Source organism: Bufo bufo, chromosome 7, assembly GCF_905171765.1.
Source record: "Bufo bufo chromosome 7, aBufBuf1.1, whole genome shotgun sequence".
In the NCBI taxonomy this organism is placed as follows: Eukaryota; Metazoa; Chordata; class Amphibia; order Anura; family Bufonidae; genus Bufo; species Bufo bufo.
Genome location: NC_053395.1, coordinates 189,925,104 through 189,949,955, shown reverse-complemented (window position 1 = coordinate 189,949,955; position 24,852 = coordinate 189,925,104). Strand labels below are relative to the sequence as shown.

At 45.0% G+C, this 24,852-nt stretch overlaps 1 protein-coding gene across 2 annotated transcripts in view; it reads left to right on the top strand.

Moving 5' to 3' along the window:
- The window catches only part of CERS6 (ceramide synthase 6), a 212,501-nt gene that overhangs the window by 29,546 nt on the left and 158,103 nt on the right, over positions 1–24,852 (top strand). For both annotated transcript variants that reach the window (XM_040441028.1, XM_040441027.1), the window contains exons 2-3: positions 12,623–12,728; positions 15,100–15,230. In XM_040441028.1, the coding sequence (XP_040296962.1) occupies positions 12,623–12,728; positions 15,100–15,230 (237 nt within the window). The remainder of the gene's footprint in view (positions 1–12,622; positions 12,729–15,099; positions 15,231–24,852) is intronic.

Genomic DNA, 24,852 nt, shown 5'->3' with positions numbered 1-24,852 from the left:
TCCCAGGCTGTGAGCTGTGCGCTGCGATTGGCCAGCGCTGCAGCCTAGGAGAAGGAGACGCCCACAGAACAAGAGCAGACACCGCCTACTATAACTTAGTGAGTGAAGATACCGGAGGGCATAACGGGAGAACGGAGCGGCGCCCAGGGGTAATAGTAAGTGCAGTGAGATCCCCGGGCGCCGCTCTCCATGGCAGCATACTTAGTTCACAATGTTTTTCAAGGTGAAAAGTCCTCTTTAACTCAATGGTCGGGTGCTCTTGGGCTCCTCCTCAAATTTCTTCATGTACAGTACAGTATGTATCAAGAATGGCGGCAAACTCCAACCTGTTTAGGTGAGACAGTGAAAATGGTGAGGAGCAGAGAAAATATCTGAGATGTGAGAATTTGCACTTTCTTCCAGAAGGTCCTCTGCCCTTATAAGATCTATTTTAGTATGACTACTAGTGCTCGGCCGAACACCTTTTTCACTCGAGCATCGCAATGCTCGGTACATCACGGTGTTCGGCCGATCACCGTGTGTGCTCGAGTGCGATGCTCGAGTCTGCTCACCGCACGTTTGTTGGCTGCTACGCAGGAAAATAAACGTGCAGGGAAGTACTGCCACTCACTGTAATGTCGTAGCCATGTTGGTTACTGGCATTACAGTGATTGGCTGGCCGGAACGCGTCATCAGGTGGTATTTAGCACCCAATGACACGTGGTTTGGCTCAGACTTAGTCGAGGCGAGCTGCAGCAGAAGGGACAGATAATGTAGGGACAGGAATTGTGCTTTTTTTAGGGAGTTTTGAGTGTTGAAAGGTGTTAGAGACCCAACAGTCCTTTTAAGGACTATTGTTTTATCTGGCTGCAAAATATATTAGTGCAACGTGCGCTAAATTGCGTGCAATTGTTTGGCTGCTGGTGAATAGCAGCGACATTACCTGCACTACATCTCCTGTATAACGTTCTCGCATCATAAATATCTGTAACATTCAGTGTAATTTATTTGAGCATACACTTATAAAACCTGCGCTACTGTACGTGTGACATACTTGCAAGCATATATACCATTTAATATGCGCAAGGCGAGCAGTAAAGGACGGGGAGGTGGCCGTGCTGCTGATGGTGCACCCAGAGGCCGTGGCCCTGGGCGCAGTAAATCTGTGCCAGCTGCCAGAGCACAAGAAACACTCATCCACGATACCTAGCTTCATGGCCCAGTTTCACGACACCACTCTCGAAGTCACACCAGTTGGATTGCAGCAGATAATGCTTCCAGTCGGTTAAAGGGTTTCTGTCATAAAAAAAATGGGTATTAAGCTGTCTGACATTAGCGATGTGCTAATGTCAGCTGAACATAACTGTGTTAGTGACATCTCCCTGCGTGGCGCCGTTATTGGTAAATAAATACTTTTAGAATATGCAAATGAGCCTCTGGGAGCGGAGGAGGGGGGCGCCTGCACCTAGAGGCTTCTTTCTTCCACCTCTTGACACGCCCTGCCAAAGCTGATTGACAGGGCCAGGCATCATTGGTCTCCTCCAGCCCTGTAAATCCCGTGCCTGCGCCGTCCCGTTTAGAATTCGGCGCAGGCGCAGTGAGTGAAGGACGCTCGCCTGCTGCCGGCTGTCTTCACTTCCGGGAAGCATTGTGATGTATTTGGCGCAGGCGCAGTGAGCGTCCTTTACTCACTGCGCCTGCGCAGAATACTAAATGGGACAGCACAGGCGTGAGATTTACATGGCAGACGGGGCCAGCAGGAGAACCAACGCTGGCCTGGCCCTGTCAATCAAGACAGAAGGGCGTTGAAATTAGGTGGGCAAACAGAGACATTAGGAGCAGGTGCAACGCCCTTTAATAAAAGTTAAAATTACACGAAAACGGGGGCATACTTAAATAAAAGAAATGCTGATTTTAATTCAGGTGACGTTTTCACATCTATAATGTCAGCCTGTTTAATAATGAAAATTGGGGTGACAGAAACCCTTTAATATCATGATAGCATGATAGTGTTAGCAAGCCATGGGTGCCAGGTCATCTGTGGTGCCCCTATTGGTCAGGTGCCCAGTGTGATTGCACAGATCACGAATCTTTAAGCAGAATTGTCACTGCCGTTTGGCTACTAGGAGGACTGAAATAATACCCTGAAGTGTTCCCCCTACCTCCTCAGGTTGGTAATTGGCAGCCTGTCAGTCATCGCCCTGATGGGACTGGGGATGGAGGATGCATTGGTTCTTCTGATAAATACACTGGATTCATAAGCTATGTCTCCAGTGTAGGCATTTTAAGTCACCAAACGGTAAAACATTTTTGTGCCCTTTTGGCTACTTTAGTAGTAGAGACCAGTAGGGCGGCATATTAAGCCTGAAGATCTGCTTTAAAGGGGTTGTCCCACAATAATCTACATTTGTCAGAGCAAGACCTGTATCTGCACACTTTTTTTTAATTTTGTGTAATTAAATTAGTATAGCCACTCAGTTATTCAATAAAATCTATCTATGTAGTGCCATCTGCTGTTTGTTCTTTTCCCTTTTTCTCTGTCCACCTCATGAGGAGGACATGCATGCTCAGTTCCATCCACCATCCATATCTGCTGTGACATTAACAGGGACAGAGCTGCAGCAGAAAGGACATGTCATCTGAGAAAGGACACGCACCCTGAACTGTGATATGACAAGAGCTGCAGCACAAAAGAACACCCCATCTCCCTGAGAAAGGGCACACACCCTGAACTGTTATAGGGAAAGAGCTGCAGCAGATAGGACATGCTTCTTGGCAAAGGACACTACTTCGGAGCTGTTAGCTTGAAAAGATATATAGCAGAACAATTGGGAGATCTCTGGATCCATGTGAGGTACAAGGCTGGTTCTGCAATGGGTTGCCCCCCAGGGGCAATCGAGTTCCAGTGTTAGGAATGCCGAGTAGTATGTTGTGGCCCTAAAAACTTGTGTCACGGTGCTCCTACCTAGATACTGTCGCTTCCCGGGTTTAGGCTCCGTAGCAACAAAGGAGTTGTAGTTGGTGGAATAAGTAGAGTCCAGACTTGGTAGAGTTTAACGGTTTTTACTTGAATAAACTTGCAATAAACTTGTGCCATACAAACAATGTGATCTTTCTCTTGGCCCCAGCAGGCTAAGGGTAAACTGGCAGGTAAACTTGAATACTTTTTTTTAAAATATTTCTTATGAGAGTGAGGTTTCCTGTGACCCGTTTTGCTGAGTAGGGGTCTTTTGCTCTGTTTTTGCCTCTCAGAGTTACTAAATCCTTTTATACATCAGGAATGGGCTGCTCTCTGAGCTACTTTCTAAAAGCTCCTGCAGCAGTGAGGGGAAAAACGCTCCATCACCGCACCATGCTGCTTCACTCTCTCTCTCCAATTCTCAACTCACTACAGATTCCTGCAACCTCTCCCTTGGTGGGAAAGGGACTAGCCCACTCTTGCCAAAAGGGGGGATAAGAATGGAATGGTAAGTTCCATTCTTACTGAAGATTTTCCAGCCAGGCACATTACATGTAATAACAGTTTTTGCATATAACAAAATAACACTTTGCTGGTAGTGGTACGGTTGGTGGTGCAAACCAATAAAATTGTGGCAAACAGACTAGAAATAGGAATGTAGGAGTGGTAGTGCCCCTCTGGGCCACTACAATTCTAGCTTCGTTAGAAAGAGATTATCATGTAGTATATGATTAGGCTTGAGCGAATTGAGCTTCGGATCATGGACCTGAAGTCGATTCGCTAAAAAAATTTGTTTATAATGCTGTTTCCATACAGAATAAAAATGTATGTGCTCTGTGTAGCAAAACTTTGTTGCGGCCGAAGTTGCGCAAGACTTCGGTAAATGACTTCGGTATTCCAATCTGCGTATATAAAAACATTTTAAAATACAAATTTGAAGCTTTGGTACTGGCTGGTAACTCGGTCCCGAAGACGACTTCAGATTTCTATTTTTAAATGTTTTTAAATACGAAGATAGGAATACCGAAGTCATTTACCGAAGTCTCGTGCAACAGAAACAGCATTACAAAGTTTTTTAATCAATAAACTTCGGATCTATTATCCGAAGCTCAATTCACTCAAGCCTATATATGATGTCTGATTTTTACTTTTTACTTTAAGCATGGAATAACCCTCTTAAGGACGGCTCTGATGGTAGACCTGCAATTTTATCTTGACTTGTGGGCAATGTGTCTACACAAATGCCTAGCTCTTTATGGTGACCTATTCCGCCTCTTGGTTGCTATCACTTTTTTTTATGTTTTTTATTTTTGGCACTTGGCTGCCTGGGTCTAGAAACACTTCTGCTGGATGAAATGTCTTAAGTATGTTCAGAAGTTGAAGGCTTTAAAGTGCTCGAAATGAAGACTAGTGTGCATTGCTGAGTATATTTTTCTAAGATAGTACCTAGACATACATGCACAATAAATATCTAAAATATCATATGAGTTTAAAGCTAAAAGGCATTGGGAACTGGTATAACACAAGAACCAGAAAAGGACTAAAATTTTCAAATGCAGCTTTAGAGGTTACCCTTCAAGTACTGACGTGATATTTATAGCCCTAGGTCATTAGTATAAAAATCTGTACGTTTCACATGTTCCTAGAAATTGTTAGAAGGCCTCATGGGAGCTATAAACCATTAGGCTTTCTTTTACTATTACAGAGGAGAACTTAGTATCCATGTCAATGAATTCTCTTATGTATGGTCCCGACTCCCACAGACACACGCTTAGTAAGAAAAAAATCTATAGAATCCTATAGAATTGTGTTACGGAGCAATAATATAACACTCTTCAAGGGAACTTGTCACAATTTTCTTTTCTGCCAGTTAAAACCAGGTAGGAACACATCTCCTTTTTTCTGTTCTGTTTTTATTCTCTGATTGCAGATTTTTTTAAATTCTATTTCCTGAACATGATTATGGGGGTGGTCATCATGCCCTGAACTGTTCTTAACAACATTTAGAGAACATTTAAAGAATTGCGGAATTTCTTTAAGCCAGCCACATGGGCCGTAGACACAATGAACAGAAGGGGGCCCCTATTGATTTCAATGGGAGAGTTTTCTAGGCCTGAAGGAGTAGATAAGCTTTTAAAATGACCTGTTGTGAATGGTGGACCCTGCGTTATCTGTGTATATAGGTGACATGTGCCATTCCAATCCTGCCTGTAATGATAAGCAGATTTCTGCAGTAAAGTTTTCTGTACTGACCAAAAAGTGATGCCTATTATTAGGCTTAGTGGCCCGTGTGAAAGCTGCAGGATTTTATGGAGATTTTTAAATATAGATATTGACATGAATTATTTTTTTTTTAATAAAAATTTGATTTAAACAGTAGGTCAATTTCTGATGACATATTCTCTTTAAACTTCTATGGTGCTCTGATGTACCTTTATATGTCTCTGATTTCCTTTTCTATGGATTCCCTATAGATTTGATGTAAAATTTTTTGCTAATTTTATTTAAGCAGCTTGGAAGATGGATTGGTGCTTTAAGGGAACACAACCATCAAATATATTTTATCACATATGAACAATCTACAGGGTGGGCCATTTATTTGGATACACCTTAATAAAATGGGAATGGTTGGTGATATTAACTTCCTGTTTGTGGCACATTAGTATATGTGAGGGGGGAAACTTTTCAAGATGGGTGGTGACCATGGCGGCCGATTTGAAGTCGGCCATTTTGAATCCAACTTTTGTTTCTCAATAGGAAGAGGGTCATGTGACACATCAAACTTATTGGGAATTTCACAAGAAAAACAATGGTGTGCTTGGTTTTAACGTAACTTTATTCTTTCATGAGTTATTTACAAGTTTCTGACCACTTATAAAATGTGTTCAATGTGCTGCCCATTGTGTTGGATTGTCAATGCAACCCTCTTCTCCCACTCTTCACACACTGATAGCAACACCGCAGGAGAAATGCTAGCACAGGCTTCCAGTATCTGTAGTTTCAGGTGCTGCACATCTCGTATCATCTGAAGGCAATCGTCTATGCTGTGAAGATACGAAATGTGCAGCATCTGAAACTACGGATACTGGAAGCCTGTGCTAGCATTTTTCCTGTGGTGTTGCTATCAGTGTGTGAAGAGTGGGAGAAGAGGGTTGCATTGACAATCCAACACAATGGGCGGCACATTCAACACATTTTATAAGTGGTCAGAAACTTGTAAATAACTCATGAAAGAATAAAGTTACGTTAAAACCAAGCACACCATTGCTTTTCTTGTGAAATTCCCAATAAGTTTGATGTGTCACATGACCCTCTTCCTATTGAAAAAACAAAAGTTGGATTCAAAATGGCAGACTTCAAAATGTCCGCCATGGTCACCACCCATCTTGAAAAGTTTCCCCCCTCACATATACTAATGTGCCACAAACAGGAAGTTAATATCACCAACCATTCCCATTTTATTAAGGTGTATCCATATAAATGGCCCACCTTGTATATATGAATATTCTATGAACTGTTACTATTATTATTTTTTTAATTGGTGAGTGGCCTTCTGAATGTAATTTTTTGAAGCCACCCCATGTATTCTTCCTGTCCTGGCTCTTTATCATCCTCCTTTGTTTGGATTTTTAGCAGGGCAGACAGTCTTGCCAGACCATTCACTCTGACCAGAAAGGAAAGGGAAAAGAGTGGCTCAATGAGAGCATCACACATTACACTGATCAATGCAATGTTCTTCTGTGGACATCTGTATCTTAGGGTCCATTCACACGTCTGATAAATGGGTCCGCATTCGTTCCGCAATATCGGGAACGGGTGCGGACCCATTCAATATCAATGGGGCAGGAATGGATGCGGAGAGCACACTATGGGCTCTCCGCATCCGCATTTACTGAGCGCGGCCCCGCATTTACTGAGCTTCAGCCCCGAACTTACGGGCTGCGGCTCCGCAAAAAAATAGAACATTTCCTATTCTTGTCCGCGATTGCGGACAAGAATAGGCAGTTCTATGGGGGGGTGCGGGCCGGGTGTATTGCAGATCCGCAATACACCACGGACGTGTGAATGGACTCTTAAGAGAACAATAGAGCTGTCATACTGTTATCCTAAATTCTGCATCGACTATTATACTAGCAAATGATAATTTACTGCTACTGTGAAGGAAAGTTAACAATGTCTTACCCACCTATATAGGAGTTTTCTTTCTCTGTTATGACTGCTACAGAAGGACACTATTTTGTATTTCATTTTCAATTGTATAGTACTGCCCGAAATGAAGAAGGTAAACAGTCATAAATTCAAAAAAAAATTGCTTTCTAAGAACATTGAGTTTAAAAACACACTTTTCTGATGAGTGTCCCTTTAAAACCGTACCATATTAACTTGTATATGGCAAAGCAAAAGCAAATACCATGCAACAGCACTCTGCAAACATAGAATATATGAACTAACGCTATATTCACTATATAAAATGAATATGAGGGATTTAGCAAATCATTTGTGCCCATCCACCACAGCAAGGCAACCTCTTTCTGCATGGGAACCTATACTACATTATGACTCTCTTTGTGTCAGCTGGCCTCAAAATATTTTAGGGAGAGCAGGCTCCACATTTATACTGTATCTGCTTTGTATGTTACCTCTCTTTGTATCAGCAGGCCTCAAATAAATTTAGGGATTGCAGACTGCAGCAATATATTATTCTAATTAAAAACTGCCTGTAAAAAATTAATTTGAATCCAGTTGGGACAGGTAGAAGTATCATATAGAGTAGGTTCCCATTCAGAAAGAGGTCACCTTGCCGTGGTGGATGGTCACAAATGTGCGAAGATATATTTGCTAAGTACCTTGTATTCATTTTATATAGTTAATACAGGATTAGTTCATGTATTATGTTTGCAAGGTACCGTTGCATTGTGTTTGATTTAGTATTTTCAGCCATGGTAACATGCACTTGCACATTCAATTAATTTTACAGGATGTGCTGACTAACTTTGCCTTTTGCTTTTGAGGTATATGGCACAGTGTTACAGTCGAGCACATATCATTTAGATAGAGTTGTCCCATCTTTAGCTATCAGTTTGTAAGTATATGTGCATAGGCCGCCTTCCAAAGCAGTAAGTAATATTTTTTTTTCTGCCGTACGTTGCCAAGTGCTCTTGTTTTCTTGCCAAATTGCAGCATGTACCTCAGATTTTTCTAATCTTAGATTTTTCTAATCTTAGAAGCAACGTCTTTTCACTATTGCTGATGTCTGCGGCAGCGTTACCGATAGTATTAGGATCTTACTATGTATGCTAGTAAAGCTGTAATATTACGGCAGTGATACATATGGATAGTGCTCTTAGTGATTATGGTTGGCTTTCTAAACTAGATAAATGCTATGAATGATATTAAAGGTGAATCGTCCATTAGAAATACCATGTCGTATTTAGGTCCAATATTCTGTACAGATTAATTGCTTCAAGGGCATCTGTCAGCAGATTTGTACCTATGGCACTGGCTGACCTGTTACATGTGCACTTGGCAACTGAAGACATCTGTGTTGGTCCCATGTTCATATGTGCCGACATTGCTGAAAAAAATTACGTTTTCAGATATTCAAATTACTGGGGTGTTGCCTTTACTCCTAGAGGCTCTGCTCTTCCTGCAACTGCTGCGCCCTCTCCACCTTCATTGACAGGGCCAGACAGTGTAATCGTCATCACATCTGTGCCTGTCAAAGTGCAAAGGGCGCGGCAGTTGCAGAGAGAGCCGAGCCTCTAGGTGTAATGGTAACGCCCCCGTTGCTCCTAGAAGCTCATTTGCATATATTAAAACTTCATTTTTCTCAGCAATGCCGGCGCATATGAACATGGGACAAACACAGATGCCTTCAGCTGCCAAGCGCACATGTAATAGGTCAGCAGATGTTTTTCGTGTGAAATTCCCAATAAGTTTGATGTGTCACATGACCCTCTTCTTATTTAAAAAACAAAAGTTAGATTCAAAATGGCCAACTTCAAAATGGCCGCCATGGTCACCACCCATCTTCAAAAGTTTCCCCCCTCACATATACTAATGTGCCACAAACAGGAAGTTAATATCACCAACCATTCCCATTTTATTAAGGTGTATCCATATAAATGGCCCACCCTGTAGTTATTTTTTTCCCCCAAAGCTGTTCTTCTTGCAACAATCATATAAGGACGTGTTGAGCCAAGGTGATAAGTAAAAAAGGACACGTCTGTATTTTTATACCATTGAGAGCTCCAATTTTCTGATTCTGAGCTCTTAATTTCCCGAAGAGATAGAAATGATTTTTACTACCTGAAGGCACCACTAGAGGGAGCTCATAAGTTTACTGTATACAGTTTTATTATATAGTTCAATGTATAAACAGTATACAGCTCCGTTTAGTGATAGCTACAGACAGTCAGGATGTTATGATTTAACTTTTTGTAGGGGATGTGGAGCTTTGCATCAATATAAAGAAATATTAGGAATTATCATTTAATGAAAGGTGTCGTGACCTGGACTAATCTAGCAGAGGGAGTCGCCTTGCACATTACTCTGTAAACACAAACAATTCCTGAATTTGTAACAGCTTGTTTGCTTTGAATAAAAGGATTCATGTCTCCCTGAACAATTCTTCCCGAGTACGGTCTGGTAAGACTCCTGCTGTGACATGACAAATGTAAGAGACAATTAGGTGCAGCTGTATGGCACATAAGTTCTTAAAAAGTTTCCTTGAAGATGGCTATAAATATAAGTGTCTGTAACTGCGTGTTCTGTACAAACAAATGAAAATGTTCAGATATTTCTTGTAAAATAATTCTCCCTATGATCTGAATAATGGGTATTGTCAAGGCCTGTAAAATTTCAGCAATCACGCACTCAAAGATATAAATTGTCTTATATAAAAGGTCTAATAAAAAGCATAAATATACCATTTTTCATCACCTCTGTTTGATTTTACCATGAAAATTTAGCTATGGCTTGTTAGGCGGGTGGCACATGTCAAGATGAAAATGACCCCCCCCCCCCCCACCCAAATTGTATATTTAATTATCCCTGTAATATGTGCCAGGTCTCTACTGTGCCCTTTTTTGTTATATAGTTTGTTATATAAGATATGGCGGGTAGTGTCAAATTGCTCCGGGCGTGGGGCAACTTGGCAATTAGCCACGTTTCTCAGATGAGGAGCCCCATAGCATTTGTCTGGACAGCTCTTCTACTGTTATGTCACTGGGTTACTTTTTTGGCACGAATCCTGATATATTTTTGTTCCTTACAGTATAATAGGTACTGTATGGAATGAGAGCTGGCCATTGTCAGAAGTCTTTTGAATATTTAATGCCAAACATTCTAGACACATGGGCAATGGTACATGGAGAGAGGCTGAACCAAGAGCTTTGGGCCTCAACACCCCCCTAGATCAAGGTGTTCAGCTATTTGTATGTCAAGCTGCTTATGCACTTTAGATCCACTCATGCGGACAGCAGCTTTTCATCTTTACGCCTTCCCCATAAACATGCAGCTTGGTAGTTGCTCTCATGCTCCATTAGATTTCTGCCAAATGTATGATTTTTGTAACAATTTTTTATTAAGAGGGAAATTTTTTCAATAAATAAAAAATCACTCTCCTCCACACTCACTTTACTAGGCGGAGTTCAGTGCACAGGAACATATACAGTTTTGATTGAACTTAATGGAAACTGTAAAAATCTCTGAGCACTGAGCTCCTTCTAGTGGTGGCTGCAGGAAAATGCTGCATTTTATTTCAGGGACTGGAGAAGGAGTTTAGCACCAGGCCCCCTATTTCCCTGGGCACCATAGCAGTCATGCAATCTGCCTCCATGTTGAGCATGCCACTGGTGTACCTCAACCTTGGTCATCCTGAATGTAATGTGCAGCCCTTTGATGGAGTCAAGCGTTTGAAACCTTCACAATATGCAAGGCTGACCATTGGGCACTATGATGGCTTTTGTTAGTAATGCGTACTGTATGTGTGAGATTATACAGATGTAGTAAATGTTAACTGGACAGTTAATGTGTTAAAACCACCATTGCAGCAAAGTTTAACTTAACTTTTTCAATGGCTTTTGTTGTGTCAAGTGTCAATGTAAAATTTGCTGCCACTCTTTTTTTCAGTTTAAGGGGTTGTCTGAGATTTTTTAACTGATGACCTCTCCTCTGGAATAGTCATCAGTATCTGATCGGTGGGAGTCAGACACCTGGGACCCCTGCCGATCAGCTGTTTGAGAAGGCACCATCGTTTGCAGTAGCGCCAAGGCACAGCCACTATACAATGGTTGGTGAGCTGAGAGAAGGCCGCGGCACTACTGCGGACGCCGGTGCCTTTACAAACATTTGATCAGCTGGGATCCTGGGTATTGGACCCCCACCCATCAGATACTGGTGACCTTTCCTCGGATAACCCCTTTAACTTCTACTACATCTGTATCGAGAGATGTCCATGGGAGGACAAATTTTTGGGGAAGTATTTTTCTAGGTAATTATTGCATTGTAGACGAAAAGGGCAAAGAATATACAGATTATAGAAGAACCAAGCACCAATGTGTCCTTCACTCATCCTGCAGGAACTGTAGAGACAAACCAATGTGTCTCTGTCGTAGTAACTGTAGAAGATAGAGAATTGATAGGACAGAAGCAGAGGATTCTTCCCACTGTTTTGTTTCTCAGGAGAAAACCAAAAGACAGAACCCGGAACAGACTGTTGCTTTAATCTGACTTAATTAAAGGTTGGGATGTGAAGTTGAGCAGCTGCACAGTAGAAGGCTTCTAGCTTCATGACAAACATTTATACATACATTAAGGCTTTGAAAAATAATTTTGTCATTTGCAAGATCAGTGTTCCAGAAAAGCAAGGCGGCTGCACAATTATACTCTGGTGAGATAATGTTCTATTGTATGCAAAAGGAAAAAGAAACAGAGGCAGCGTCTGGTGCAGAATCGTCCTGAAGAAACAATACGTATGGTCGAATTGTGCTCACCTAATTGTGTTGTGGGATACCCTCTGCACGCCGGCCGCAAAGTCAGCTTGGGGAACCGAGAATAGAAGGGCACACTCCCCTGAAAGGCTCTTCAGACAGGTCGTTGTTGTTTTCCGGTATTGAGGTCCGGCAGAGGATCTCAATAGATAAAGTGAAGGCACCACTCCAATGTCAGTGAAGGGTGTTAGACCCGTTTATTCCCCCAGTTGCAACGTTTCAGACCAGCACAATGAGGCCTTTGTCAAGATAGACAGATAGAGATACAGAGCTAGATTAGATTAAAAAAATAAAAATTAAAAAAATTGCTTTTTTAAAAGGTAAGAAAAATAATACCTCATGGGTTTGGATGCTCCCATTTCAACACTACTCAGGACCCCTGCTGGTCTCTATTTGCTGGTCTCTCTTGGCACAGGAAATGTGACCACCCTGCCAGTCACTGGCTGAGGTGGGTGACCATTGTGGCCACATTTCGTGAGCTGAGAGGGACCAGGCAGTGGAGCCCAGCGGAAGACCTGAAAAGCACTGAGTAGGAGTGGCGGTGGATTGGTGAATAAAGTATGGCTGACTTCAATTTTATTTTAAGTCAATTTGGCCCTTCTATTTTTAGAAAAAAATCCTGTCCTGACAACATCTTTCAATATAATGTATCTGAGGTACATACCTATATATATTTTGTTATTTGTCCTAGGTTTATAGCTAAACCGTGTGCTTTGGCTCTTAAGATCCAAGCCTGTGGACCACAGAAGGCCCAGCACAATGCCATCCTGGAAAAAGTCTTTACTGCGATCACAAAGGTAAAGATCACTAGAAATTTTTTTTTTCAGGTTTTTGCATTTAAATATCAAACATCATAACAGACAACTGATACGTAAAAAAAAACAAAAAACTCCATATGAATAAGTAGAGAACATGTCACACTAATGATTAAACTGCAGAGGAACAGTTCAGTAATCACTGGATTTATTTAGTAAAAAAAAAAAGTTAGGCCTCCTGCACACGGCCGTATATGGAACCATTCATTTCAATGGTTCCGCAAAAAAAACGGAATGTACTCCGTATGCATTCTGTTTCCGTATTTCCGTTTTTCCGTTCCGTTTAAAGATAGAACATGTCCTATTATTGCACGCAAATCACGTTCCGTGCCTCCATTCAAGTCAATGGGTCCGCAAAAAAACGGAACACATACGGAAATGCATCCGTATGTCTTGCGTTTCCGTTCCGTTTTTTGCGGAACCATCTATTGAAAATGTTACGCCCAGCCCAATTTTATCTATGTAATTACTGTATACTGTATATGCCGAACGGAAAAACGGAACAGAAACGGAAACACAACGGAAACAAAAAGCTGAACAACGGATCTGTGAAAAACAGACTGCAAAACACTGAAAAAGCCATACGGTCGTGTGCAGGAGGCTTTATGGGGAGATTTTCAAGACTGGTGTAAAGTAGAACTGGTTTAGTTGCCCATAGGAACCAATCAGATTCCACCTTTCATTTTTCAGAGTTCTTATGGAAGATGAAAGGTGGAATCTGATTGGTTCCTATGGGCAACTAAGCCATTTTTCCTTTCCTCCAGTCTTGATAAATCTCCCCTTAGAGTACGTCATGATAATATGCATTGTATGGTATAACAGGGTGTGTGTTACTGTAAGCAGCTTATATTTAGTCCATATTCCATCCAATAGGGCGGCATACTGTATGATATATGGAAATACAATGATCGCATAGTTGATAACTGTCCCGCATTTGGTGAGACTGTCCCTGATTTTCAGAGACAGTCCCGGCAAATCCGCTCTGTTCTTGGCAAAAAAAAAAGGGCGGTGTTAGCACAAACCCCGCCCATAAGTGGGTGTCCCCAGTCTGGGCAATCCCAAGGGTGGGGCTTAGATGCCTTGATTTGACCAAATGAAATGTTAATAGGTATATGGTTGGTATAAAAGGACTTTGAAGCCATCAATAAAGGGGTTGTCTGAGATAAAGATATGGAAGACCTATCATTAATATCAGATCAGTAGGGTTCCGACACCCAGCTACCCCATTGACCGCCGGAAAGCTAGACACTCTGGCGTATTTATCAAAAGTGGTGGAAAGGGAAACTGGCTTGGTTGTCAATAGCAACCAATCAGATTGATCCTTCCATTTTCCAAAGGAGCTTGGAATAAGGAAAGGTGGAATCCTATTGGTTGCTATGGACAACTAAGCAAGTTTTCCCTTGTACCAGTTTTGATAAATCCCCCCACTGTATAGTGGCCGTTCCAGGGTACTGCATTTACTTGAATGGGAGCTGAGCTTCAGTATGCCGGTGCTGGAATCTATACATTATATTGGGCCCTCTGCTTCCACTCTGTACACTGTGCCAGCTGTCAGATCCCCATCGATCTGATAGTGATGACTTATCTTGTGGACCCGTCATCAATATCTGTAGCCCAGATAACCCCTTTAAAGTCATAACTATCTGAACATTCATAAGCTGAAAGGGGTTGTCCATGACTAGAAACAAACAGCACCACAGCCGTCCACAGGTTATTTGTCGTATTACTCAGCCCTATTCACTTCGGTGGAGCTGAGCAGCCATACCGGGCATCGCTCATGGACAGGTGTGGCGCTGTTTTTTGAATATAGCAGACATGTTTTTGTAATCTTGGACAACTCCTTTAAATGTACACAAATAATGGGAGAGAAAAACAAGTTTGTCCCTTGGCAACAATATTTATTTATCTGTAGACCGGCCCTGTTAGATTGTCCATCGTGGCACAATAACATACTGTACGTACCAACATTTCAGTTGGCAAAATCCTGGGGGATATATAAGCCCCCGGGAACACCCCGAACCCACATGGAAACACCCAGTTATGGGTGAGGTTTATGATAGTCCCACCTATTTTTGGCCAGGGACAAAGCAAATTTGCCGAGACTGTATGTGAAAATCAGGGACAGTCCCGGCAAATTCGGGACAGTTGGGCAACTATGCAATAATGAAGATTTATTCTTATCTTATCTTATTGATGATGTCCTGTATGTACAATGATTACAATCGCTATTATACTGATGGAGGGTGGACCTCACAACCCTTTTCTCTGGTAGATCTAGCCCCGATGCTGAGGTTTCTTCTGGAGTTCCTAAAATGACATATGTGATCTTCTCTCTAATTTGAACCTTTTTCAGCACCCCGATGAAAAGAGACTGGAAGGACTTTCCAAGCAGCTGGACTGGGATGTACGTAGTATTCAGCGCTGGTTTCGGCAGAGAAGGAATCAAGAAAAGCCAAGCACCCTGACACGGTTCTGTGAGAGCATGTATGTATCTGCATTATGTGAATGGTTTCTAGAGGACCACTCTCTACTTCTAGTGATATTTTGAGTCTAGTGATGTTTGGAGCAGACCTGCCGTGCGCCCCTCTTTGAGGCTCAGTTATCTCAGGATACGTGTGGAAATGAACCAATCTTTTTCGCACTTTTGTTGCTACGTGATATAAGTTTATACTAATTCTCTCCTTGTGATGATCGAAATTCGCACTACGTGACCTGCTACATGTGTGAATTTGTGCTTATATGTAGCAGCTGCTGTGAACAAGCAGATCTGCAGCGTAAAGCATGGTGAAAGAGCAGAGCAGCATACTTAAAGGTGTATTTACATCTTGGACATTAGGGGCATATTGCTAGAATATACCCCCAAAGGCTAATAGATGCGGGTCCCTCCAGAGCGAGCAAAGTGGCTGCCCTCCATTCTTTTCTATGGGAGTGGTCAAAATAGCCGAGCGCGAACGGAGCAGTGGCCGCGCTTCATTTCAATGGGACTGAGCACGCCGCTCAGCTATTTTCAACACTCCTATAGAAATTAATGGAAGGCGGCCACGTATGTACGGTGCTCCCTCTAGCACTTTGCGGGCTCCGTTCTAGGTATAGGGGCGCACCTATCAGACATTGGGGCATATCTTAGCGATATGCCCCCAATGTCCAAGATGGGACAACCCATTTAACCTCTTAAGTTGTCCATGCACCTTCAATAGATGTTGACCGATAACCATTCATCACAACCCACTGTTCCCCATCCACATGTATACTCAGCCCAGCTAAGCATGCATGTGTGCTCAATAGGGAGAGAGAAGTAAGACCCACTAGACTGTTTTGTTGCAGGTTATTTCCCATGGCAAAAAGGATCAAGCATGTTGAAATTTCACATGCCCCTTTCTTCTTTTTCCCCAACATCATCAGTGTAGAATCGGCACCCCAATACACATACTGTAAGATAGCTGACTGGTGCCACCAAAAACCAGAGGGTTTGGGCAACTTTGCTTTTATATATATGGGGCCCTTTATGAGACTAGAGATAGATTTTAGACCGCATTCACACGTCTGTGTCTGTGGTATGTGCGTTTTTCACCCTTGACACTGTCCACGATCCATCCATGTTTGAACCATGTTTCCATCATTTTAAATACGTGTGTCATCCACGGATGGCATGTGTTTTGTCTGTGGTTTTCACAGACGCATTGACTGTAATGTGCGTGAGGGATGGACAAAATAGGACATGCTGCCGTGGTGTTACCATGAACCCACGGTCCATAGAAAACCACGGATATGTGAATGTTCACATTAAAGTCAATGGGTATGTGTGCGGTCTGAGGAGTCCATGAACAGCACACGTCTGTGATTGACTGACGTGTGAAAGAGGCCTCAGCCACAGATCCCATCTTAGGTTATGTTCACACAACGGATTTTAAAAAGATTGAAAAAAATCAGTGTGGAATCTTCTAAATGTCAGTGGCGTACATAAAGAAGTAAGGGCCCCATAGCAAGGATCATGCCAGGCCCCCCACACTGGACAGAGGGGTATCTGCCTAAACCCCTTTCAATGACCCTTGGGACATTTTCCCTCTGCCTCATTTGCTAAAAGTTGTTCCTTTAGAGGGTAGAGTCCTGACCAAGTTTCCCCCCCAGTAGAAAAGGAGATAATCCCAACTAAGACTGGGCCCCCTCTTGCCCTGGGCCCCATAGCAGTCGCATGGTCTGCCGCTATGGTAGTTACGCCCTTGTGTCTGACCTGGTCACACAGCTGAGGGCTTGTTATAATGTACGCATCTATTGAAAAACACAGCCAAGAGCTCAGAAGAGAAGAGAGATTGAGGGTACATTCACATGACACCAATAAAAACAGCCATTAAAACAAATAAAGTGCCAGTTTTTCATGGCCTATTTGCATCAGTGTGTGCATCTATTTGCTGGTCATTTATCAATTTTTAATGCCCGTTTTGCATCCGTTTTTAACAGCTTTTAGTTTTTTATTCCAACCCCGGCAGTACCCTCAGTATACATAATGCTCCCTATTATGCCCCCCGGACATCCAGTGTGTCTCTCATAGTGCCACCCCGGTATAAAGAATGGCCCTTATAATGGCTCCCAGTATAAGTTATGGCCCTCCTCTTTGTGCCCCCAATATAAGCAATGGCCTCCTTTGTGCCTCCATTGCAGGTAGTAGCCCCAAGTACCCTCAGTATATATAATTTATCCCCATTGTGCCCCCAGTAATTATAGTGCCGGACACCCCGACACCTCCCTGCCACCCTCGGTAGTGGCAAAAATTAAAAAAAGAAAAACTCACCTCATCCACTTGCACACAAGGGAACACTTTCTCCACACTGGGGGCACCATGACCTGACTCTCCTGGAATTGTGGCATCACATCATGGGAGCGTCAGGTCCTGCTGCCTTTGGTGCTGATCAAGTGTTCCTTTGTGTGCAAGTGGATGAGGTGAGTACTTATTTTTTATTTTACTAGCAGAAGGACCCGGCTTCGCACGTGTATATTTCATCCATTTCATTTAATGTTTGTGTATGTCATTAAAAGATATCGACAGTATCCCCCTTAACAGTGATCTCTACAGCACCCCGCCCCTTAACACTGGCCTCCATAGTAGACCGTCCCCTTAACAGAGACCTCCACAGTGCCCGCCCTCTTATCAGTGACCTACACAGCAACCCGCCCCTTTAACAGTGACCTCCACAGTGGCGGTCCCTTCATTAGTGACCTCCACAGTACCCCATCTCCTTAACAGTGATTTCCACAACACCTTGTCCCCTTAACAGTGGCCTCTACAGCAATCTGCCCCTTAACACTGACCTCCATAGCAGACCGTCCCCTTAACTGTCACCTCCACAGCACTCTGCTTCCTTAACAGTGTCATCCACAGCGCCCTGCCCCTTTAGAGCTGACCTAAAGCAGTGAGGAAAAATGGCTGAGTTGTTATGGAAACCTGGTGTAAAACTTTGTGTATGTGGAGACTAAGGGCCTGCCAGCTTCTATTGGCTGATAAGGGTCATGTGACCAGGCTTCTATTGGCTAATGCATTTTTTGGGAACATCTCAAGCAGGGATGTCGTTTTGAGCAGCTCACTCTCAGACAGCAGCACTGTGCTGTCTGAGTGTGAGCTGCAGGGAGAAAGTCACCCTACCACCCCTGCAGCTGACAGAAGTTGATTTCTACCTTCATTTTTTTAATCCCTGTCGGCTTGCGAAGTGTGAGGGGCGTGGCCTGACCAGATTGGGGGGTGGCTTAGTGGGACCTGGGGGCGGGGTTTTTAAGTCCGTCTTTTGAGGGTGTGTCACGGAACCATGAACCAGACGTACAACAAGAGATAAGTGAAAATAAGAAGGCTTTATTGAAAATAAAGCTGTAAAGCAAAAGTCCAAACGAATGGTGAAACCGAAGCAGAGTCTTTGAGAGGCCAGAGATCAGGAACCAGAAGCAGCAGCAGTCTTAGAAGCATGTGAACACAGGAGGACCAAGCAAGGAACTGAAGCCACAGACCTCCTATATATATGAGCTAGGCATCCAGCTCCTCCCAGTGGGAAGGAGGAGCCGCAGGGTGGAAGGCTACAAGAAACCCAGAAACCAAGATGGCCGCCAGCACATGTCAAACGAAGGAGAACAGCAAGAAGGTAAGACCATGACAGTACCTCCCCCTCAAGGGCCCCTCCTCCGCGGAGCAAAAAACGGTTTCTGAGGGAAGCGTGCGTGGAAGGCTCGGAGCAAGGCAGGAGCATGGACATCTGCGGAGGAAACCCAGGAACGCTCCTCTGGACCATAACCACGCCAATGGACCAAAAACTGCACCCGACCGCGGACCAGGCGTGAGTCCAGGATATTGCTCACCTCATACTCCTCATGATTGCCCACTCGGACCGGACGAGGCCGAGGAACCGAGGAAGTGAAACGATTACACACCAGTGGCTTCAACAGGGAGACATGAAACACGTTAGAGATCCGCATGCCAGGAGGAAGCGCAAGGGCATAGGCTACCGGGTTTACCCTGCGAAGCACTCGGAAGGGACCAACAAAGCGAGGCGCCAGCTTGGGAGTGGGCACTCGAAGGTTGAGGTTGCGGGTGGACAACCATACACGGTCTCCGACCTGGTAGGAAGGAGCAGGCGCTCGTCTGCGATCAGCCTGGAGTCTCTGGCGCTGCGCAGAGGCCTCAAGGGACTTCTGGATCTGTACCCAAGAAGCACGTAGGACGGAAAGGTGATCCTCCACAGCCGGAATATCCTGGGGAGAGAATACCTCCGGTAACACGGCAGGTTGGAACCCATAATTGGCCATGAAGGGAGACGTCCCAGAGGAAGAGTTCACCGCCGTGTTCCTGGCAAACTCAGCCCAAGGCAGAAGGTCAACCCAATTGTCTTGGTGATCGGAGACATAGCAACGAAGGAATTGCTCCAAGGCCTGATTGGATCGTTCTGCGGCCCCATTGGACTGAGGGTGGTAGGCCGAGGAGAAGGAGAGATGAATCCCCAACTGGGAGCAAAAGGCGCGCCAGAACCTGGACACAAACTGACTCCCCCGATCCGACACAATCTCCTTGGGCAAACCGTGCAACCGGAAGACCTCCCTGGCAAAAATCGTGGCCAACTCTTGTGCAGAGGGTAACTTCTTGAGAGGAACACAGTGGCACATTTTGGAAAACCGATCCACAATCATGAGAATGACCGTATGGCCTCGGGATGCAGGGAGGTCCACAATGAAATCCATCCCCAGGTGTGACCATGGGCGCTCCCCGGTGGCTATGGGTTGCAGAAGGCCCAACGGAAGGTGCCGAGGGGACTTACTCTGGGCACAAACGGAGCACGCCGCTACATATGCGGCGATGTCGGAACGTAGGGAAGGCCACCAGAACAGACGTGAAACAGCCCAGGACAGCTGATTCTTTCCAGGATGCCCCGCGGTCTTGGAGTTATGGTAGGTTCGCAACAACCGAGTGCGCAACTCCTCAGGCACAAAACATCTGCCGTTGGGTCTCCCAGAGGCAGCACCAGATTGAGCCGCCAAAATCTGCTCACCCAGGGGAGAGGTCAGGCTGGTGCGAATGGCGGCCAGGATCTGATTCGGAGGTATGACCGAAGTCGGAATCGACTCCTCCCTGGACAGCTCGGAGTACTGCCGTGATAGGGCATCCGCCCTGATGTTCTTGGAACCGGGTAGGTAGGAGACCACATAATTAAAACGTGACAAGAACAGAGCCCATCTGGCCTGACGTGGTGTCAATCTCTTGGCCTCAGAAAGGTAGGTCAGATTCTTATGGTCCGTCAGGATGAGAACCGGAACCACCGAACCCTCGAGCAAGTGCCTCCATTCTTTAAGGGCCTGCACGATGGCCAATAACTCCCTGTCACCAATCTGATAGTTGCACTCCGCGGAAGACAGTTTCCGGGAGTAAAACCCACAAGGAAGCAGAGGACCCTCTGGTGTTCTACGCTGAGACAGAAGGGCGCCTACTCCCGTCTCAGACGCGTCCACCTCGAGGACAAAGGGCAACCCAGGGTTGGGATGCGACAGAATCGGAGCCGACACAAAAGCGGACTTTAGGGCCTCAAAAGCTCGGATGGCCTCGAGCGGCCAGACCTGGGAATTACTGCCCTTCCTGGTCAGATCCGTGAGAGGCTTGGCCAGCATGGAAAAGTCCCTGATGAACTTCCGATAATAATTGGCGAAGCCCAAAAAGCGCTGCAGGGAACGAAGACCACTGGGCTGGGGCCACTGTAAGACAGCCGAAACCTTCTCAGGATCCATGGAGAACCCCTCAGCGGAAATGATGTAACCTAAGAAGGTTACCTGGGATCAGTGAAATTCGCATTTCTCAAGCTTACCGAACAGCTTATTCTCTCGTAACCGTTGCAACACTCGTCTGACATCCAGAATGTGGGCCTCCATGGATTCAGAATATACCAAGATGTCATCCAAATAGACCACCACACACTGCTGCAACAGGTCACGGAAAACATCGTTGATGAATTCCTGAAAGACTGCGGGCGCATTGCACAACCCAAAGGGCATAACCAAGGATTCATAATGACCGGTCCTGGTGTTAAACGCGGTCTTCCACTCATCGCCCGCCTTGATCCTTACCAGGTTATATGCCGCCCTCAGGTCGAGTTTAGTAAAGACCGTGGCCCCTTTAAGGCGATCGAACAGCTCGGAAATCAAGGGTATCGGGTAAGCGTTCTTTATCGTGATGCGATTTAGACCCCTGTAATCGATGCAAGGCCTCAACTCACCGCCCTTCTTTTTCACAAAGAAAAATCCAGCCCCTGCCGGGGACGAGGATTTGCGAATGTGTCCGCGTGAAAGCGCCTCCCTCACGTACTCCTCCATGGCCTCATTCTCCGCTACCGACAGTGGATAGACTTTGCCACGAGGAGGAACGGCACCAGGTTGTAACTCTATGGCACAATCGTATGGGCGGTGCGGAGGTAGGGCAACCGCGCGCACCTTATCGAATACATCCCGGTACTCCTCGTATTCAGGAGGCAACAGAGAGTCCGAGGAAGTACACAGCAACTTGACAGACCCATGGATGCAACTAGCCCCACACTGCGGTGACCACGAGAGGATCTCGGCCGATCTCCAATCGAAAGTCGGATTATGCTTCTGGAGCCAGGGGTACCCCAAGACCACCGAGTAGTGTGGAGACGAAATAACCTGGAGGCAGACCGACTCTCTGTGAACGGCACCAATGGCTATCCCCACTGGAAGGGTCTCATGAGTCACGTGTGACGACAGAAGGGGTCTGCCGTCTATCGCCTCAAGAGCCAGTGGGGAACCTCGAGCCTGCAGAGGAATGGAATTGGCAGCAGCGAACACACTATCAATGAACAAACCACCAGCACCAGAGTCCACCAACGCCTGGGTCGTCACCGAGCCCCCGACCCAGGAGAGGACAACAGTGATCAGTGGTTTGTCAACACGGGAAACCGGGGACGAGGAGACTCCACCCAAGATCTGCCCCCGACAGGATCTCAGGTACGAGCGTTTCCCGGACGGTTCGGACATGCCAACCGGATTGTTGTTCTCCCATAAAGGGCTGGCCCAGACCAAGGCCTTGTCCGAGAGCAGCGAGATCAAGAAGCCCACCTTTGATCTCTCAGTAGGAAAGGCATGTGGCAGCAACTCGAAATAAATGCCCACCTGGTTAAGGAAACCTCGGCACTGAGTTGGCTCTCCCCCAAAGCGCTGTGGAAGAGGGGCAGAACCGGTCATACCCCGAAACACCGCAGGCGCAACAACAGGTGTCGGGGTAGACTCTGGCGCAACAACCGGAGCGGCAGTAGGAGCGACAACCGACCCATCGGCAACGGGAGCGAAATGAGCCGTGCGTTCAAGCAGGGTTTGCAACGCCACAGCGAACCGACCCAACAGGTGATCCTGCTGATCAAGTCTGGCAACCAGCATGGGTAGCGAGGATGGCCCTGTACCGTCAGAACTCATGGCTTGGTCCTAATGTCACGGAGCCATGAACCAGACGTACAACAAGAGATAAGTGAAAATAAGAAGGCTTTATTGAAAATAAAGCTGTAAAGCAAAAGTCCAAACGAATGGTGAAACCGAAGCAGAGTCTTTGAGAGGCCAGAGATCAGGAACCAGAAGCAGCAGCAGTCTTAGAAGCATGTGAACACAGGAGGACCAAGCAAGGAACTGAAGCCACAGACCTCCTATATATATGAGCTAGGCATCCAGCTCCTCCCAGTGGGAAGGAGGAGCCGCAGGGTGGAAGGCTACAAGAAACCCAGAAACCAAGATGGCCGCCAGCACATGTCAAACGAAGGAGAACAGCAAGAAGGTAAGACCATGACAGGGTGGCCTGAATGGCCACCCTACCTGCCCCCTTAACTGTCACCTCCACAGCACTCTGCTCCCTTAACAGTGTCATCCACAGCTCCCTGCCCCTTTAAAGCTGACTTGCCTTAGTGAAGAAAAATGGCTGGGTTGTGATGGAAACATGGTGTAAAACTGTGTGTATGTGGAGACTAAGGGCCTGCGAGCTTCTATTGGCTGATAAGGGACATGTGACGTGTGTATGGCAGTTGGGATTAGAGATGAGCGAATTGATTCCCATGAAGTGGAATTCGATCCGAATTTCAGGAATTATACAATTTGCCTAGAAGCCGAATTTCCTCATGCTTCATGTCAGTGAATCAATTAATCCTGAAATTCAAACTTACCACGTGAAGGGCCGCCAGCCTCCATCTTGCTTAAAGATCTCGGCCGAAATCCCGTGTGGCGCGAGATTACATAATACATCACCACGTAATCTCGCGCCGCACATGATTTCGGCCGAGATCTTCAAGCAAGATGGCGGCGGCCGGCCCATCGCGCGCAAATGGACGCGGTAAGTTTGATGTAATGTTTTTTTTCATGTTCATTTCACACTGTTTGTACGCTCAGATGCCGCGACTATGTATGAACGTGGCATCTGAGGGGTACAATGCCGGGGGCGGAGCTATCGCAGCTCCCTGTTATTGCCCCTGCTACTTACAAAAAAATGCGCTTTGTGGCGAAGTAATTAGTCACGAAGCAAATTTTTTTGTGAAATTCGGCGAATCAGCTGAATCGAATTTTCAAGAAATTTGCTCATCTCTAGTTAGGATATGAAGAGAAAGACTGCAGGCTTCTATTGGCTAATGTAGGTCATGTGATGTGCCATATTTGCATTTTTTGGGAATATCTCAGGAACAGTACGTGCTAGAGAGCTGTGACCCCCCACTAGATTTCTTTCCAGGTAGCAAGGGATGTGTATACCAAGTTTGGTGGTTGAAATCGATGGTTGAGTTTTTGAGTGATCGCGGAACATACATACATACGTCCTTCTTTATATATATATATATATTTTAACCCATGAATGACCCTTGTTTTACACAGTGTAGCTGAACTCCTGTCTAAATGGCCATTAAAAACAGCCCTACTGATTTCAGTGAGGTCCACTTGACCATGAAAACGGACAGAAATAGGACATGTCCTATTTTTTGCCGGCCGCTATTCACTGGCCTTTAAAAAAAAAAACACCCATGTGAAAAGCCCCATAGACTTTTATTGGTTTTGAAAACGGCCGTTACAAAAACGGTTGTCCCATGGCTGTTTCAGAATTCATTATTTCATGACAGCTGCCAAAAATTATTATTTTTTAATTATAAGGGAAACCCCTTTTAGGTAGTATTTCCTTATAATATTTAGGTTATTTTTTTAAAAATGACTAATTCTTTGATAATTTAGTAGATAAACCACGGTAAGGCCATGTCTGTGAAAAAAAAGTGTAGCTGTTTCATCCGTGAAGATGTCCGTGGTTGATCTGTGCGTCTGTTTTGACCATTCGTGCTTCATTTGTTATTCACTGACGTTGTTCTTTTCCAAAGAATCTCCTATTAGTCTATAGTGAAAAACAGAGGGACCACGGTTGCCATCTGTGTTGTGTCTGTGATTTTCACTGACCCATAGATTTCAATGGGCATGCTTGGCCCGCATCACAGATCAAAGTAGTGCATGTCTCCGTGAATTTTTTACTGACCCACGGTCAGTAAAAAAATACTGAGATGTGAACAGACACATTTAAATCAATGGGTACGTGTGCTGTTTGTGAAAAATGCGGACA